Source organism: Hemitrygon akajei, chromosome 7 (genome assembly GCF_048418815.1).
Source record: "Hemitrygon akajei chromosome 7, sHemAka1.3, whole genome shotgun sequence".
NCBI lineage: Eukaryota > Metazoa > Chordata > Chondrichthyes > Myliobatiformes > Dasyatidae > Hemitrygon > Hemitrygon akajei.
The window spans coordinates 22184584-22204676 of NC_133130.1; the positions used below are offsets into that span (position 1 = coordinate 22184584).

At 39.2% G+C, this 20093-nt stretch overlaps 1 protein-coding gene across 7 annotated transcripts in view; it reads left to right on the forward strand.

Annotated features, from left to right (window-relative positions):
• akt3a (v-akt murine thymoma viral oncogene homolog 3a) overlaps positions 1 to 7844 on the forward strand; it is a 442785-nt gene extending 434941 nt beyond the window's left edge. For all 7 annotated transcript variants that reach the window (XM_073050478.1, XM_073050483.1, XM_073050481.1 and 4 more), the window contains one exon: positions 5880 to 7844. In XM_073050478.1, coding sequence (XP_072906579.1) covers positions 5880 to 5965 — 86 coding nt within the window. In that variant the 3' untranslated portion in view covers positions 5966 to 7844. The remainder of the gene's footprint in view (positions 1 to 5879) is intronic.
• Positions 7845 to 20093: the final 12249 nt, after the last annotated feature.

The following is a 20093-nucleotide window of genomic DNA, read 5'->3' on the forward strand; positions in this document are numbered from 1 at the left end:
CGTACTGAAATGAACCACTTCACATTTATCCAGGTTGAACTCCATCTGCCAGTTCCACATCCTGTCAATGTCCAGCTGTTACTTCTGACAACCCTCCAGACTATCTACAACACCTTCAACTTTTGTGTCATCAGCAAACTTACAAACCCACCCTTCTACTTCCTCTTCCAGTTCATTTATGAAAATTACAAAGGTGGGGGGGGGGGGGGGGTCCCAGAACAGATCCCTGTGGAACACCACTGGTCACCGTGCTCCATGCAAAATATGAAGCATCTACAACCACCCTTTGCCTTTTGTGGGCAAGCCAATTCTGGATCCAAAAAGCAAGTTCTCCTTAGATCCAGTGCCTCCTTACTTTCTGAATGAGCTTTGCATGGTGAACCTTACCAAGTGCATTACTGAAATCCGTATTCACTACATCCACTGCTCTACCATCATCAGTTTGTTTTGTTACATCCTCAAAGAACTCAATCAGGCTCGTAAGGCAAGACCTACCCTTGTAAAAAGCCGTGCTGACTATCACTAATCAGATTATGCTTCTCCAAATGCGCATAAATCCTGCCTCTTAGCATCTTGTTCAACAACTTGCTCACCACTGAGGTAAAACTTCACTGGTCTCTAATTTCCTGGGTTATTTCTACTTCCTTTCTTGAACAATGGAACAACATTTACAACCTTCCAGACCTCTGGTACTTCTCCCGTTCCTTTTGATGATGCAAAGGTCATCGCCAGAGGCTCAGGAATTTCCTCCCTTGCTTCCCACAGTAGCTTGGGGTATATATCAACCGGTTCTGGTGATTTGTCTAACGCAATACCTTTCAAAAGCTCTATCTTCTTTCTTAATATTCACCCCTCATACGAACTCTTCTCCCTCCTGCCATTTTGTGAAAGGTACCAAAGCATTTGGGCTCTCACGACCGACTGTGCAACAGTTTCTTCCCCCAAGCCATCAGACGCCTCAATACGCAGAGTCTAGACTGACAACTACATCATTTATTATCATATTGAAATTGTCCTCTACTGTGCCTATTGTCTTGTTTATTAATTAATTATTGTACTGCCCTGCACTATTTTGTGCACTTTATGTAGTCCTGTGTAGGTCTGTAGTCTGGTGTAGTTGTGTGTTGTCTCATGTAGCGCCAGAGTCCTGGAGGAACATTGTTTCATTTTTACTGTATACTGTACCAGCAGTTTATGGTTGAAATGACAATAAAAAGCGAATTGACTTGATATGCTCAAGCGTTTCAGTCTGCTTTGTAAGTCATCCCCACAATTGCCAAAGCCCTTTTCACTGATGAATACTGAAGCAAAGTATTCATTTAGTACCTCCGCTGCCACCTCTGACTCCATGCACGTTTACACTCTTATTCCTGATTTGTCCCATTCTCACATGGCTCATCGCATTCTTGTAAAATACATTCAAGAGGATTTTCCAAAGCAGTATTTAGAACCCTTTTGGGAAGGAGGCTGTTCTAAACCACAAGGTATGATGACAGACATGTGATTGAACTATTTATGGTGGAATCCCAAGGGAGCAGTGACCATACGTCAGTAAGATTAAAAGTTGTTAGGACCTTAAACTGGTGGAAGGTGGATTTCGTAGTTTAAGACAGGAGCCTGGGAGAGGTAGATTGGGAATAGATACTAGAGGAGAAAAGAACCTGCTGTAAAAATGATGAGGTGGGGACTTGGGGGTGCATCCGCATACTGTAGCTTGGCTGAGGTTTGGCTAACCTTGGTTCTAGAGTGTAGTTGCCACACTTCAAACAGCTTCCCATCGGATTTGGCATATAGCTCCGCTACTACAGAAAGTTTGTTGGAAGTGAGGTGCAACATTATGACAGAGATTTGAGAAAAATATTATGGTCATGATACCTTATTTGACATTTGTTTTCATTGGGGATGGTTCCCACTGAGACACTGACCCATGACCATCCAAAATGGGGGGAGGAACATTTGAATGGTATTGAGAATCTTGAGGGCATGTATCAAGGGAGTACAGAAGCCCTGCATAACTGTTAGGAGGACTAGACTACTTATTCACAAATCCACCCAGTCAATCAGCACCTTCCCCATCTGTGTAAAGTGGTGTGAATCCCACATTAGCTTCATCTGCAATCCTGAAACCCATAAAATCAGAAGTAAGACTTCTTCAGTTTAGAGGACTGTCTAAGAAGAAATCCATAGTACACAAATCTTTTAGATTGCATTTTGAGGTGCTTAATAACCTATATCTTTTATTAGAATTAAAACATGAGCCTGAGAATACTTATATCACTAAATATTTATGTCTAGAATTGAGTGCCTGAAACATAGTTATCTACAGAGCTTAGTCACGAAGCTAGCTGATGGACCACTAGGTTAATTGTATCATAATGACTTATAGCACATAAATGAAAATATCAGCCAAAAGTGAGTATTATCCTGTTAACAAATGAGAAAGCCTTGTATGTGTGTGTGCGTGTGTGTATATTTTATATGTGTATATATATATATATATATATATATATACATATAATGTGTGTGTGTGTGTGTATATATAAAAAATAAACAAATGATTGACATATTGCTTAAGTTCTTCACAGAAACAGAGAACAATCAGAGTTTAGTTTAGGAGCTACCCAAGTACATTATTTTTTTCTTTTAAACCATTACCTGTCACCAGTCCTTTGCTTGATATGTTGGTAGAATTTTTTTCCTCTTTATATAAGCAACATAAATATATCTTATGTGAGTGACTCTACATTGTACATACATTCATATCTTCTGTTTCTTTTTAGTCATGCGATATATATTTAATCAGTTTATTCTGTTGCAATATTGATGTTGATTATTTAGTTCCCCAAAATGTCTTAGGAAACAATTAAAAAGAATAACAGGAAAAAGGAGGTAAAAGTTTCACCAAAAACTGGTTCTCTTTTATTCACCTTAAGGAACTATACCTCCTGCTGACCCAGCACACTAGAAGTATGCATCAGGCAGCAATTCAGTGGAAACATATCTATAGTGACAACAAGATAACTATTGTTACCTGAATGGGAGCTTTAGAAGCACGGACAATTAAGCGATGTGTGCGCTGATTTTATATTGTTACTTGTCCATTTTATCATTACCTTCTTTGCATGAGGTTTGAGCAAACCCAAGGATTTCAAACAGTTTGAAGAATATATTAATCTTTTGCAGAAAATACATTTTTTCTGTATTTTTAAATGTGTATTTATCATTTCAAGGAGAGATTACCTTCAGGTATTGCAATAAGCATTTTTATTTCCAAGTAATCCCTTCATTTTCAAAGAACAGAAAAGCACTGTGCAACTTGTACAATTATAAATTCACTGATAGCATTTAACCTATTGAAAGAAAATTTAATATAGTGTTTGCAATAAATCTTTATCATTCCCCACTTTTTCAGTTTTCTTTTGAAGAGTTAAGAAATCTTGCTATACAGAGCTTCCTAATAGATTTTTATGTAATATGCAGCCTACCTTAATTAATGTGTTAATTTATCATTACAATTCACATACAGTAGATTCTGGTTAACTGGGGCACATCAGGACCAGTGCATTTTGAATCAATTAAGCAGTTGCCCCAATTAGCTGAATTTTCTTGAAATTGGTTAAAAAGGTGTAAACAAAAAAGAGAAACTGAGTAACAAATTATGTATTTAAATACAGAACAAATTAGAACACTGTCAGTGCTACTACAGTATTTTAAAACTATTAGTTCCTCCTCTATATTAGTGAGATCTGTCATAAATCGTGGGACTGCTTTGTTGAGCACCTCCACTCCCTCTGCCAAAAGCAGAACTTCCCAGTGGCCAAGCATTTTAATTCCAATTCCCATTCCTGTTCCAAGATGAGGCCACACTCAGGGTGGAGGAGCAATGCTTTGGATTCCATCTGGGTAGCCTCCAGTCTGTTGGCATGAATATCGATTTCTCCTTCCGGTTAAAAAACAAATTTCCCTCCCACTCCCCACTTCCTCTATTCCCCACTTTGGCTTTTTACCTCTTCTCACTTGCCCCTGGGTCCCCTCTTCCTTCAGTTATCCTGTGGTCCACTCTTGAATTGAATTGCATTGACTGTATTACTTACATCCTTCATAATCTTTATGTTACGTCTCCGTCTAAATGTGCAATGTGAAATATATAGTAATTTATAATAAATGATATGTTCAACAGGATAGTCAGTATAACATAGAAATACAGTTGTGTCAGCATTAATTAATCAGTCTGATGGTCTGGTGGAAGAAGCTGCCATGGAGCCAGTTGGTCCTGGCTTTTGTGCTGCAGTACTGTTTCCCAGATGGTAGCAACTGGAACAGTTTGTGGTTGGGGTGACTCGGGTCCCCAATGATCCTTCGGGCCCTTTTTATACATGTCTTTGTAAATGTTCTGAATAGTGGGAAGTTCACAACTACAGATGCGCTGGCCTGTCCGTACCCCTCACTGCAGAGACCTGCGATTGAGGGAAGTATGGTTCCCATACCAGGCAGTGATGCAGCCAGCCAGGATGCTCTCAGTTGTGCCCCTGTAGAAAGTTCTGTCCTATCCAATTCCTTCTTCTCCAGCTCTTGACCTTTTCCGCCCACGTGGCTTCACCTATTACCTTCCAGCTAGCCTCCTTCCATTCCCACCTTTTTTTTAACCTTTTCGTCTTCCTTCTTCCTTCTCAGTCCTGAAGAATGGTCTCATTCCAAGACGTTGACTGTCTATTCATTATTAATAGTTATCAATGGACAAATTCATCCAGTATACACTGCCATATTCTTTTGATCTACTGTAAAAAAAACCATGCAGACTTCTACTGCAGATAATAGACTGCCTTCATGCAACTGCTTTTGATGATTGCATCCTCCAAATATTGATTTTCAATGTAACATTCAAGGTGGTTGTCAATACCTTCAAATTCTCCTTTAGTTCTTAATGAAGTAGTGAAATCGTGTCATTTTCACTCCCAGCCAGTTCTGGCATCTCTGTGCCTGAATGCTTGAAACCATGGTCAGCAAACAGCTCTGAATTGTTTTTCTGCTTATTTTTTGCCAACTATCAGCGCCAAAAATCACTGCTTTTTGAAAACAAACACACACAATGGACGCTATTTAAAAACTATTAGCTCTAAGCATGGTGTAGTGTCCATTGGCTACACAAGAACATGCGACTGACACTAGTTAGAAACTGTTCGACAACATTCTCCTGCCCCAATTAAGTGGTAGAGTGTTCCAAATAAACAGAGAATCCCTGCAATGTTCTCTATTATTTTTTGTTCTTTAGGAGTTGTCCCAAATAAGTGGCTGCCCCGATTATCTGATGGCCCAATTAACCAGAATCCACTATATTGTGATTAATATAAATGTAATACATGCTAAATTTCTGATTTTACAAAAAGAATGGAGGTTTTAAATTGAGTCAAATAAAAATCTGTAATAGATCAACTTCTGTTTTATTTTTAATAGAAGCTTAAAAAAAATCTATGTGCCAGGTTTCTTATTAGCGTAATAATCCTCACAGATGTGCTATCTTTTGCCTTGGGAAATTGGATGTAAATTGGCCAACATAATGAATACTTCTCATTCTTGAAAGCTTGCTGATCCTCTGTATTTCTGATACTATGATTTAGTAAGTATTTCCTCAACCCAGCATAATTGGTATTGATATAACTAGCAAATGTATTGGTTAATTGGTGAAGTATGTTAGAATAATATTTATGCCCTCTGGGTTGTACAATTATAAAGAGAATATGTTGTATAAATCATTTTCAAGGAAGTTTTTTTTAAATAAAAAGGCTACAGTGTATGAAGTTTGGAATGTGATCTAAGCATTTTGGCCTATTATAAAGTAAATGCCTGACAATATTTTTACTCGTTCAATTTGTTTACAGATGATGAGGATGGTATGGACTGCATGGACAATGAAAGGCGACCACATTTCCCCCAGTTCTCATATTCTGCCAGTGGAAGAGAATAGGACCATATTTGTTTTTCTGCTGCTCAGCTGTTGTCATGGTGTATCACTGGAAATCATTCCTGAACAATTTAAGAGTTTGAGCTATACTTGATTTCAGAGTCAGGGCATCTTCAGGAATCATTTCAAGTTGAATGTTTTCTGCATGAATCTAAATGTCAGTCTGAAGATTCAAGCTGTTACCTCCTACTATTTTGACATAATTGTCCTGCAAAGAGTATTTTTAAACAAATGAAGTCCTAATAGGATGTATTGTACATGATGCAGCATTTATGCATTTCAGCCTCTAAATGGAACCGAGTTTTAATGGGGGCTGAAGAAGACATTAGGCAACTTTCACAATTATGAAAAAAATTAAATAGAAACATTTGATGCTATTTGTGTACCTTATGTTTTAATTTCTGCTGTTCATAGCAAGCATTTGTTTGTGATGTATGACAAGTATGCAAGGTTTTTGTTAGACATATCACTGACAAAACAAGTTGGTATCATTTATAACTTGCTAACAGTGGGAATTTGTGAACATTTACCAGGTCACAATCCCTCTCAATGTTGCTAATGTTTGTACCAACCCATGTAACTGATAGCTTGACTAGTCAGTCCGGCAGACTTGTTATAGATTTATCAAGTGCAATCACTGATTTTGTTTTTACAACTTTGATGGATGGATACTTTGCACCTCTGCCTGTACTTGTTTTATGGTGGCTGAAGAATGTAGATAGGCATAATGTTCAGATTTATACTTTTCACCAAATTTATGTGGATAGATTATTTGCTTTACCCAGTCTCAGTTGGTAACCTGCAATATTTGCTTATCAAGTTGTGGACTAGCAGTTTTTTTCCTGGTGTTAATTTTGAATTTTACACGTTGAATATACACGTAGTATTTATTTTTAGTAGTAATTGTTTTTTTCTGTCAGATAAACCTCACCATCAGTGAACAGTTATTACTGGAAGTTTAAATATGGTGGTTGACCAACTTTATAGTGCTAGTCTGTTTTAGATTTTTTTTAACTAGGTTTTACAAACTGTCTATCCATTAGAAGGTGTACACTTTGCTGAACTTACTGGTTTTTGGTTGTTTACTTTGTAAAGTCTAGATCAAGAATTCACTTTCCAATGACCATTCCAGACTGAGTATGCCCTCTTGTACTGCAGCCATCTTTGGACAACAGGCATTCCTGTTTGATTGTAAAGACTCCATAGCTTTGCTTTAACACTAATCCATTTACTGTCACATTCCTGTGGCATTTTGAATCTAAATGCTTTTATGACTATAGCATATGTATTCACCTTATTTGCAGCATCACAAGGTTTACCACTCCTTGTTGAGGCCATCCATACAGTATATTGGCAAGGTGACAAGGTGGGGTCCACTACTAACTGCAGGGTCTATATACTACACCTCAATGTACACACTTTGCTGCTACTATTTGTACTGTCTAAAACAGAACTTCCTGTATCTGCTATCTAGTGTATTACAGATGAGCATGAAAAAAATGTAAAGTATTTATTTTAAATCCTTAAACTTGTCATTAATTTTGCCTCCGTGTAGTGTAGGATTTGTGAAAGATCTTGACCTTGCTAGTTCTATCATTAAATCCATAAAGATCTAGTCATATGGTTAAGGATTGTAAGCAGAAGGGACTAAGGACCTTAGTGAACTGTATTACTGTCTGTAAAACATAACTGTTTATTTCCTGAAGTATATGACCCACAAGGATGTGAAAAACTGCAATGAAATGTTTTTGTACACTGTACATCCTTAGTATTTTTACACATAAATGTATATGATAGGGATGCACATTATTTTCCTTCTTACAGACTGCTTAAATAAAGTACTACAACAATCCAGCCTTGGGTTGTGTAGTCCTACTACTTACTAATATTGGTTGTTTGACTGTGTCTCTCAACTTGGCATCGGGATGTCAAATGATGCCAATGTACTATACTATAAAAATCACCTTTCTGGAGCTGAAGTTTTTCAGATAGTTAACTAGAGATTTTATGATTCTAAATTTAACAGTTCTCTTTGTAAAAAAAAAAATGCGCGGTTCACAATTTCAGTTTTTTTTAGTCAAAGCTCCAAATTGAGCTTTCAGTTACTATAATTAATATACAGTTGAATTAAACTAGGTTTTTTTTACGTTTTCAGTTAATCAAAATATTGCTCAATGAATGACACTTGGACTGTTGACTGTGCAGTATCTGCAAAGAATTGAGAGTGGATTGACAAATGTATATAGCATAATTGTAAATGTTCACACACATAGTTTTGCCTGTTTTAACTTGTCAGTTTTAAATTGCAATATACAAGATTCATTTTACTGGAAATTTCCCCATTTGATGGACTTAAATTTAAATTGTGCTGAGAAGATCTTAAATGTTTTGTGTGATTTCCTTAAAGATGGAATTTAACCTTACCAAATACTGGTTCATTTTTAATGTAAGATTATTTGACAGTACCTTAATTTTCACTGAATACTTTTATCATGATATACTATGCTCCTAAATCTATGATTAGAAATGAAATATATTAGATTTATCTTTCCCTCCCTGGCTAAGGTTGATCATAACATCCCAGTGTCTCAGGATGAAAACAGTAAATTGAACTGCATAGTTTAATGTAGGGCAAGGTGTTCAAACCACATGTATATTATTTATTTCCTAGTATATGTGATATTTTTCTGAACAGGTCTATGCTAAATTGTATATAGTTTATCTGTCTTATTGCCCCCTACTGGAATGTGTCATATACTTGCTACTTCAATCTAGAAATATGCTTTGAAACTTAACTTTTTCCCTCACATTAATAAGAGGAAAGATAGAAATCTCCTTTAGAAGAGAATGATCTGTTATGAGGACAAGAGAGATCTCCTGTATCACTGCTCTGATTCTTTGGCAGTATGCTGTCTTTCCTAAACTCCTGCACTTGCATACTCTCAACTGCTGGCTGAATACAAATCTGTTTAAAATAAGAATCCACTGTTTCTTTATCTTGGCAACATCAGCAGTCATTGTGACTACACAATTGTGTTTGTATCAAAATCTCCAAAGCTTTTCACTTCAAATTTTAGAGTGCTTGATAATAATGATTAAATTCCAAGCAAGTTATCCTTTCCTCTGGTGCAGCGAAAATTGTCTTGATAATTTGATTTCCTATTGTTATTCTGTTGAAGGTGGCATCAGCTTCATTAGGTCCAGAAGTGGAACCCAGTGTGGTCTTCTACTTCTGTAGCTCATCAACTTCAAGGTTTAATGTGTTATGCATTCAGGGATGCTCTTATGCACACCACTGTTATAATGCATGGTTTATTTGAGTTACTGTCACCTTCCTGTCAGCTTGAAGCACCCTGGTCATTCTCCTCTGACCTCTCATTAAAAAGGTGTTTTTGCCCACAGAATCTGTAAACTCTAGAGACTTGTGTATGTGAAAATCCCAGGAAATCAGCAGTTCCTGAGATACTCAAACCACTCTGTCTGGCACCAGCAATCTCTTCACTGTCAAAGTCACTTAAATCACATTTTTCCCCAGTTGGTTTGAACAACAACTGCATCTCTTGATCATGTGTACATGCTTTTTTGCATAAAGATGGGCAGCAATATCTCGGTTGGACTGTGGGCTAGTGAAGTGTGGTCAAGACCATTTGAAAAGGCAGATTCTGAACTTCACCCAGTTAAACGGCATACCATAATTCACAGGAAATGCATCATTGCGTGATTAGAAAATGGGAGTCAAATGAGTTAACACTTTACTGCAGTAGTGAATGGCAATAATGTGCAGGCCAAGCCCAGGAATAACAATTTCTTCAGTCCAGATTCCTCATGACATGCCAAATACAGAAGTGTCACATTGCTTTTCAACAACTATAACACGCTTTGAGCAAAGTCTAAAAGAACGGTGGGTTAGCAAGAGAGAGGTGATTGTGATCTTTGTAATCAGTTATGTATGCTTATAAGTAGTTCATTTCTTAACTTAAGCCTGTAATGCCTCAGCTTTTCCACTTGCTATCAAGTCCCATGTTCTGAATTCTCACCTATTTCAAGAGCTTTGTGCTGCGAATAATGAACTGTTTCAATGCTTGCTGTTGCACATAGAAGTTAGATGGTTCTCAAAAGGAAACTGCTGAGATGCTTTACAATTTCTGAAACTAATGAAATTCGTTGAAGGCTAGAACGTATTCAGTAACTGACTCAATATCAGGTATGACATCACTTATTTGTCAGAATTATTCTTCAGTTGCAAGGAAATAACGTGAATCTCATCAAAATCAAATCAGTTGTCTCTACATTTCTGTACTAGTAACCCTATTTAAGTGCAACATTGGTCATCGCAACCTTTTCTAATTTCTGAGTGTTATGGCCTCATTTTGTATGAATATCAATTCCTGCATACAAGTTGTTTTTATATAATTTCCTGCTATAGGTAATTTGGATTCCATTTGAAGTGCACAGTGGAAAGACATACATTTCCATCTCTTTATTTGCCCTTGAAACATAAGTACCGGTAAGTAAGATGAGTAAGATCTCATTTTAAAAGCCCTGAAGAATACTTCTGTCTCGGGTGATTTTTGAGGTGTGTAACTCGCTGCATAGCTTTGTACGTGCGTACTGCAAGGCCAGTAGACTGATCCTTTCTTGAGTTGAAAGAGAAAGAAAAAATACCATGTGATGATCTTCAGATATACTCTGCCCACCTGTGTGAGCTGCATTGATATGTCAAAGAGATCTTCTCTCAATCCAAATTCCAGAACACCTGTAATGAGGAATTAACAGGAAGGATGGAGTAAGAACTGATCTCACTACTAAATGATTTTGAGCTGAAGCCAAGGTTAAAAAACAATCATATGAAGATTTGGTTGCAGAAAAAGAACCTCTGAACGTTACCCTGCACTGTGGAAAATGGTCAAAATGTTCTTGATTGCTTTTCCAACATCATTTTTAGTGGAGTGTGGTTTCAGTGCAGTCACTTCTTTCAAAGCAACAAAAAAGACTGCAAGTTTACGAAATGTTAAGATCTGAGACTCCTGAATAACATTCAGCTTGATGTTGCACCAAGCACATTCATCTCATTGAACTATGAAAAAACAATGAAGTAGTGAATAGTTGGGCATCTAATGTATGTTTTAAAATTGTTGATGACATTTGTTTTTACTGTAATTAAATTTTATTCATAGCTTTAAATGATTTGGGACTGAGTCTGGTTCTGCAGTGCAAAAGGGAGGGGGAAGAAGAGGAGAGCGGTACTGATAGGGGACTTGATAGAGGTACAGACAGGAGGTTCTGTAGTCACGACAGAGACTCACGGATGGTTTGTTGCCTCCCGGGTGCCAGGGTCAGGGATGTCTTTGATTGCGTGCACAGCATTCTGAAATGGGAGGGTGAGCAGCCAGATGTCATGGTACACATCGGTACCAACAACATAGGAAGAAAGAGTGAGGAGGTCCTGAAGAGTGAGTATAGAGAGCTTGGTACGAAGTTAAAAAGCAGGACCTTGAGGGTGGTAATCTCAGGATTGTTACCTGTGCCACGTGCCAGTGAGGGTAAGAGTAGGATGCTCTGGAGGATGAACACAAGGCTGAGGAACTGGTGTAGGGGGCTGGGTTTCAGATTTCAGGATCATTGGGACCTCTTCTGGGGCAGGTGGGACCTGTACAAGAGAGATGGGTTACACCTGAACTACAGGGGGACCAATATCCTTGCAGGGAGGTTTGTTAGTGCTGTTGGGGGGCAAGATTTAAATTAGATTTGCAGGGAGATGGGAACCAGAGTGCCAGAGTAGATAGTGGAGCGGGGGTGAAGATAAATGATGTTAAAGTTTCATGCGAAGTTACAAATAGAAGGGTTGTGTGTGGTGGTGATAATCTTCTGAGGTGTGTCTATTTCAACGCGAGGAGTATTGTGGGGAAGGCTGACGAGCTGAGGGCGTGGATTGACACGTGGAATTATGACATTGTAGCCATTACTGAAACTTGGCTACAGGAGGGGCAGGACTGGCAGCTCAATGTTCCAGGGTTCTGATGTTTCAGATGTGATAGAGGCAGAGGGATGAAGGGTGGGGAAGGGGGGGCGGCTTTGCTAGTAAGGGAAAATATTACAGCAGTGCTTCGGCAGGACAGATTAGAGGGCTTGTCTACTGAGGCCATATGGGTGGAGCTGAGAAACAGGAAAGGTATGACCACATTAATGGGGTTGTATTATAGACCACCCAATTGCAAGAATTGGAGGAGCAAATCTGCAGAGAGATAGCAGACAACTGTAGAAAACATAAAAGTTGTGATAGTAGGGGATTTTGATTTTCCACGTATTGATTGGGACTCCCATACTGTTAAAGGTCTAGGTGGGTTAGAGTTTGTAAAATGTGTCCAGGAAAGTTTTCTAAATCAATATATAGAGGTACCGACAAGAGGGGATGCATTATTAGATCTCTTATTAGGAAACGAGTTAGGACAGGTGATGGAAGTGTGTGTAGGGGAACACTTTGGTTCCAGTGATCATAACACCATTAGTTTCAACTTGATCATGGATAAAGATAGATCTGGCCCTCGGGTTGAGGTTCTAAACTGGAAAAAGGCCAAATTTGAAGAAATGAGAAAGGATCTAAAAAGCGTGGATTGGGACAGGTTGTTCTCTGGCAAGGATGTCGTTGGTAAGTGGGAGGCCTTCAAAGGAGAAATTTTGAGAGTGCAGAGTTTGTATGTTCCTGTCAGGATTAAAGGCAAAGTGAATAAGGATAAGGAACCTTGGTTCTCTAGGGATATTGAAACTCTGATGAAGAAGAGAGAGATGTATGACATATATAGGAAACAGAGCAAATAAGGTACTTGAGAAGTATAAAAAGTGCAAAAAAATACTTAAGAAAGAAATCAGGAGGGCTAAAAGAAGACATGAGGTAACTTTGGCAGTCAAGGTGAAGGATAATCCAAAGAGCTTCTACAGGTATATTAAGAGCAAAAGCATAGTAAAGAATAAAATTGGTCCTCTTGAAGGTCAGTGGTTGGCTATGTATGGAACCAAAAGAAATGGTTCTGTGATTTGAATAATTTTTGCAATTACTTGTCACTGCTTTGAATTTGCAGTTCCTATTCTTTCCACTGTGCATTGTAAATTAAAACTCTTTATAGTCTTTATGTAATGGCTGGAAAGGGAGAGGGTTACAGGGAATGAGGTTTGGAAGTCAAGGGGGCGATAACCCAAAAAGGTTTAGGTACCACTGCTGTAGTGTATGTTTTTACTTTCCCTAAAGACTGTAAACTTCCTTTGCCAGAGGCTGAGATGGGGCAGAGTTTGTTGCATGCATCTAGTGGGGTTTCTTGAAACAATGTATAGAAGGTCGTCCAGAGAAGGGCCCATACTGGACCTTGTAATGGGGAATGAACCTGGTCAGATTAATGAACTTTCCTTTGTGGGAGCATTTTGGGAACAGTGATTATAATTATCTAAGTTTTAAAATGGGTTTAATGATAAGATTGGTCCTCAAGTTAAAGTTTTAATGTAGGAGAAGGCTAATTACAGCAATATTGGGCAGCAACTCCAGGAAATAGGTTGGGAGTAGCTACCTGAGGTTCTTCATATCTGATGTAGGGGGAATTGAAAGGCTGGCTGGTTAGAGTTCAGGACCAGCAACGTTCCAGCAAGGATAAATGATAAGAATGGCTAGATTCAGGTACTTTGGATAAAAAGCTACATTCAAAGTTTAATAAAAAGTAAAAGGAAGCATATGTAAGGTTTAGTAAGCTGAAATTGGAGAATGTCCTTAAGGTATATAAAATAAACAGGAGAAAGCTTAAACACAGAATCAGGATGTCTAAACAGGGTCATGTAATGTCTTTAGCAAATAGGATGAAGGAAGATTCAAAGGCATTTGAATGTATTAGTGATGAGGTCTTTACTACATACTTTGAATTGGTATTCACCATGGAGAAGGGCATGGATAATGATGAGATTAAGGAGGTTTGAAATCTTAGAGAATATTGATGTTAACTAGGTCCGTGCAATGAGTAAAACTGAAGTGAACAAGCTTCCAGGGCCTGATGGAACTTACTGAGCATACTGAGGGAGATGAGGGATTGCTGGGGCACTGAATGAGATTTTTGTATCTTGTCTAACCACAGGCAGGCAAGATCCCAGAAAGTTAGAGAATGGCCAACATTGTTCCTTTGTTTAAGAAAGGCATCAATATTTTGGAGGATCGGTCCTGGACCCAACATATCGATGCAATCACAAAGAAAGGAAATCAGCAGTTCTGGATCATTTGGTGTTTGAGGAGAACTGGTGTGTCAAAAAATACTCTTTTATAGATGTACTGCAGAGAGCATTCTGACTGGTTGTATCATAGCCTGACATGGATACTCCAATGCGGCCTTCTTCTTCGGCTGCCCATCGATTTTTGATGATGACTAAGGCCCAGTCAAGGTTGCATGGAAGACCTGCAGCTGCCCATGCTGCAAGTCTCCCCTCTCCACACCACCGGTGTCGTCACAGAGCAATGTGTGGTTAAGTGCCTTGGTCAAGGACACAACACTCTGCCTCAGCTAAGGGTTGAACTAGCGACCTTCAGATCACTAGACTGACGCCTTAACCACTTGGCCACGCACAATGCACAGGATCACAAAAGGCTGCAGATTTGTAGACTCAGCCAGTTCCAACGTGGGCTCAACCTTTCCCAGTGTCAAGGACATCTTCATGAGCAGTGTCTCAGGAAGGCAGCATCCATCATTAAGGACCCTCCCCATCTGGAACATGCCTCCTTATTACTACCATCGAGGAGGAGATGCGGGACCTTGAAGACCCTCACTCACCATTTCAGAAACTGCTTCTTCCCTTCCGCCATCAATCATGAATGTCCACAAATCCATGAACATTATCGCATTATTCTTACAATTAATTTTGTAATTTATAGTAATTTTATATCTTTGCATTGTTTTGTTCCAGTAAAACAACAAATTTCATGTTGTATAAAACAATGAACATAAACCCGTTTCTAATTCTGAGGATGGTAACGAAGGCATATGGACAATACTTTGAGAATGAAAGCCAGGAAATCAGTTGTGTGCAATTTTGGAAGGATGTGGGATCTTTTGAGAGGGTGCAAAATGATTGACCAGGATGTTGCCATAATTGGAGTGTGTTATAAAGGTAGATTGTATAAATGCAGACTGTTTTCTCTGAAGTGTTGGAGGCTGGGGGTGGGGGTTACTGAGAAATCAGTGAGAATTCTATAAAAGGAGAAGCATAGATAGGGTAGATAATCAAAACCTTTTCCCTGAAATAGAAATGTTAAAATGTAGAGGGCATAGCCTTAATGTGGAGGGGTGGGGGGGGAGGTGTGGTGGCAAGTTTAAAGGACATGTGAGAGCATTTTTTTTTTACACAGACTGTTGGGTCCATGGAGCGTGCTGCCAGGGGAAGTGATGGATGATGATACAGCAGTGCTGTATAATACACATTTAAACAGACCCATGAATATGCAGCAAACAGGGATACGAACTATATGCTGACAGATGTGATTATCTTAGACTGCCACAATGGTCAGCCTTATGTTCTTGTATTGGCCTCAGGAGGCCATTGATGGGATAGGTCAGAATTGGATTGTGCTGGAGAATGAAAATGACGGGATAGAAGGGGTTGTCCCTTCAGACTGAACACTGCTGTTATGCAAAGTAGTTACCCACAACTCTGGTTTCTCCAGTGTAAAGAAGACCACATTGTGAAACCAATTGAAGTACACTAGCCTGGAAGAAGTGTAAGTGAATCACTGCTTCATCTGGATGGTGGGAAGGGACAAGATGAAAGGACAGGCGCTTCATTGCCTACAGTTTCTTAGTGCCATAAGAAAATGGAGTGAGTAATATGTGGGTTTGTAAGAGTGGACTAAAGGGAAGGGGAATGGTCCCTGTGAACTGCTGAAAAGGGCAAAGATGTGTCCTGATGCAAAACAGCAATTTTGAACCCTTTTTGTTTGCTTTCCCTGGAGTGGAGGACATGCTCAGCCTGACATGCTGATCTTGTCTTGTTGCTCTGCATGTTGCATCTTCCTGATTATTTCACCTTGTTTTTAGACTATATTTTCACCATCTATCTGCTTTCATTTACTCATTGACCAGACAGCCTTGTTTATAGCTCGTCCAGGTCACACCAGTTTTATTTTCTCTATCAGAGACATGCTCTCTTCCACACCTGCCTTGCAGCTTAACAAGCTTCTTTTATCTCCACCCCAGTTCTGACAGGTCTCCAGTCTGAAATGTGGACTTAGTTTTTCATCCCACAGATGTCGCCTGAACCAGGCTTTTTCGTTTTGCTAGATTTCCAGCATCTACAGTTCACTTAAAATATTTCCGGAAGCTCCTTATCTACTCTGCTTTGTAGACTGGAGCAGTTCAGGAAGGCATTTGCAGCCCCTTTCTCAAATACAATTGCAGATGCACAATAAATTCTGGACTGCATCTAATGAATGGAAGATAAAAGGATGGTTAACAATCCTATTGGGAGAGTGACTCATGGTTGGGTTATGACAGGCAGAGCCCCAAAGCAAATAAAGATGCAGGTGTATAGAATAATTTCTCTCTCTCCCCCCCCCCCCCCCCCACTCCATCCCGCTCAAATCTTAATTGGTTATGTGTCCTACCTCTGGTATATCTTGATGAATTGCTCAAAATTATCACTGATCTCCATGTTAAATATTCTGTACACAGATCTTGTGGTCACTTAAGTAACTGAAACTGCAAATGGTAGCAGTGTTCACCTGCAAGTGATGACACTAGCTCCAGTTTGTTTGTGTGTGTGTGTGTGTGTGTGTGTGTGTGTGTGTGTGTTTTCTTTCTGAAAAAATTTTACAGAATCTCATGCATGCCATCTTGTTTTATAGCTTTGTAGATTGCTCATTTCATAACAATAATATCTAAAAGTACTACATAAAGCACTGACAAATCCTTCGGTCATGGAAAGTAATATATAAATGCAAGTATTTTTTGTTTGACTTGAATTTCTCACTCTCCATCTGTCTCATCTATATTGCATTTGGGTTGACTTCTACAATGCTTCAGAAAATTGACTGTATTAATGCACATGTACTTGATAAAAAAAAATTTGTAAATTTATCACTCTGTAATGAGACCCTCTTGACTACCATGGCAAAGACAGATTAACTTTTTTGATTGAATTGAACAAAACTAAGGACTAAGAGTGAGTCACAAGAAGGAAATGATTTCATCTCAATACCTCAGAGTAATTAATCCCAGAAGGCAAACTTGCTAAATGGATTGTTATATAGAAAAAACAGAAGCAATGTCAAGATCAGCAACAGGTGTAACATACTTGTAACTTCTCTCCAAACTCAAGATGATGATTCCCCCAAAGTATTCAAGAATTTTCTCCATCTCAATTGTCAGGCCATTGTAACACAGGGCCATCAAACCATGCAGGTGTTTGTTAGGGCATCCTATTCCTTGATTCCTAGCTCTGTAAGAGCACAGAATTTAGATCACCTCTCTGTTGTTCCTATAAAAATGAATCAGCCAACACTTCATTGTTTACAAGATGTTATATATCTGACTTTATTCATGGAGCTTAGAAAAATAAAGGGCTATGTGCTAGGGAAATTCTAGGCCTTCTCTAGAGTCAGTTACATGGCCAGCACAGCATACTAGCCGAAGGGCCTATAATGTGCCTGTAAATTTCTATGTTCTATTCAAAACTTGTTGAGGTCAACTAGCTTCCAACTGTTAATTATTATTAAACAGTTTAAATTTGGGGACCACTTGATCGAGCACCTCTGCTCCATCTGCCCAAAGGCAGAACTTCCCGGTGTCCAAACACTTTAATTCCAATTCCCATTCCCATTCTGACATGTTTGTCCATAGCCGCTTCTTGTGCAAGATGAGGCTACCTTTAGGTTGGAGGAACAACACCTTATTCTCTCAGTGTAGCCTCCAACCTGATGGCATGAGTACCAATTTCTCCTTGTTTAAAAAAAGTTACCATCCCCCCCCCCATTTCCCACACTGTCCCCTTTTCTCTTCTAACCTGCTTATCAATTCCCCCTGGGTCCCCTCATCCCTTTCTCCTACCATCCACTCTTTTCCCCTATCAGATTCCTTCTTCTCCAGCCCTTGACCTTTCCCACTCACTTGTCTTGACCCAATCATGTTTTAGCTAGTCCTTCTTTCCCTCCCCCTACATTTTTATTTTGTCCTCTTTTCCCTTCCTTTCCAGCCCTGAAGAAGGGTCTCAGCCTGAAATTTTGACTGTTTATTAATTTCCATGGATGCTGCCTGATCTGCTGAGTTCCTCCAGCATTTTGTGTGTGTTGTTTTGTTTATTACTATTCCAAGTCCTAAGAGTTAGCATATGTTGATATTTTATTTGTTCATTTTCAGGATCTGGGCATTACTGGCAAGGCCACATTTACTATCCATCTCAGAAGGAAACTAAGAAGGTCATTTGGAAGGAAAAGATGAGTTATGAAAGGAAGCTGGCGACTAATATCAAAGTGGATACTAAAAGCTTTTTAAGTATATAAAGGGTAAAAGAGAGTTGAGGGTAGATATACAACCAATAGAAAATGACTCTGGAGATATTGTAATGAGAGACGCAGAGATGGCAGTGGAACTGAATGCATATTTTGCATCAGTCTTCACATTGGAACATGTCTGCAGTATACCAGACATACAAGAGTGTCGGAGAAGTGAAGTATGTGCAGTGAAAATTACTACTGAGAAGGTGCTCAGGAAGCTTAATGGTATGGGGGTGGATAAATCTCCTGGACCTGATCGGCAGAAAACAGAGAGTGGAAATAAAGGGATCCTATTCTGGTTGGCTGCTGTTTACCAGTGGAGTTCCACAGTGGTTGGTATTGGGACTCCTGCTTTTTACGATGCATGTCAATGATTTGGAATATGGGATTAATGGATTTGTGGCTAAATTTGCCAATGATACAAAGATAGGTGGAGGAGCAGGTAGTGTTGAGGTTGAGGAAGCAGAGAGACTTGGATAGTTTAGGGAATTAAGCAAAGAAGTGGCAAATGAAATACAATGTTGGAAAATGTATGGTCACAGGCAGAATATTATTTAGATGGGGAGAGAATTCAAAATGTAGCGAGTCCTTGTGTAGGATACCCTAAAGGTTAACCTCCAGGTTGAGTCAGCGTTGAAAAAGGCAAATGCAATGTTGGCATTCAGTTCTAGAGGTATAGAATATAAAAGCAGGGATGTGCTGTTGAGGCACTCATGACAACACACTTGGAATATTGTGTGCAGTTTTGGGCTCCTTATTTCAGAAAGGATATACTGATATAGGAGAGGGTTCAGAGAAGATTCGTGAGAATGATTCCAGGAATGAAAGGGTTACCATATGAGGAACATCTGGCAGCTCTTGGGTTGTATTTCCTGGAGTTCAGGATAATGTCGGGGTGGGGGAGGGGTGTCTCATAGAAACATTCCAAATGTTAAAAGGCCTGAACAGATTAGATATGGCAAAGTTATTTCCCATGGTAGGGGAGTCCAGGACAAGAGGGCACGACTTCAGGATTGAAGGACATCCGTTTTGAACAGAGATGTGGAGAAATTACTTTAGTCAGAGGGTGGTAAATCTATGGAATTTGTTGCCATGAGCAGCTGTGGAGGCCAAGTCATTGGGTGTATTTAAGGCAGAGATGGGTTCTTGATTAGCCAGGACATCAAAGGGTATGGGGTGAAGGCAGGGGAGTGGGGATGACTGGAAGAATTGGATCAGCCCATGATTGAATGGCAGAGCAGACTCGATGAGCCAAATGGCCTACTTCTGCTCCTATGTCTTATGGCCTTATGGTCTAATTGTCTTTGAGAAGATGGTGGTGAGTCATTCTCTTACACAGTTGAAGTCCTTCTCATGTAGGTACTCCCATAAGGCTTTGCACTGGGTTTCCAGGATTTTGATACAGTGACTAAGAGGGATAAGCAATATATATTTCAAGTCAGGATAGTGTGACTGGAGAAGAGTGTAGCAAATGAGTGGTAGCAGTTCCATTTATAGCTAATTTTTGCATCTAGTTTAGATGACAACACTGGAAAGCATTTCTCCACTTACATATCATCCTTGCTTACCCAGACATAGTAAAAATAATTTGGAAAAATCTGTACCATAGTAAGGAAA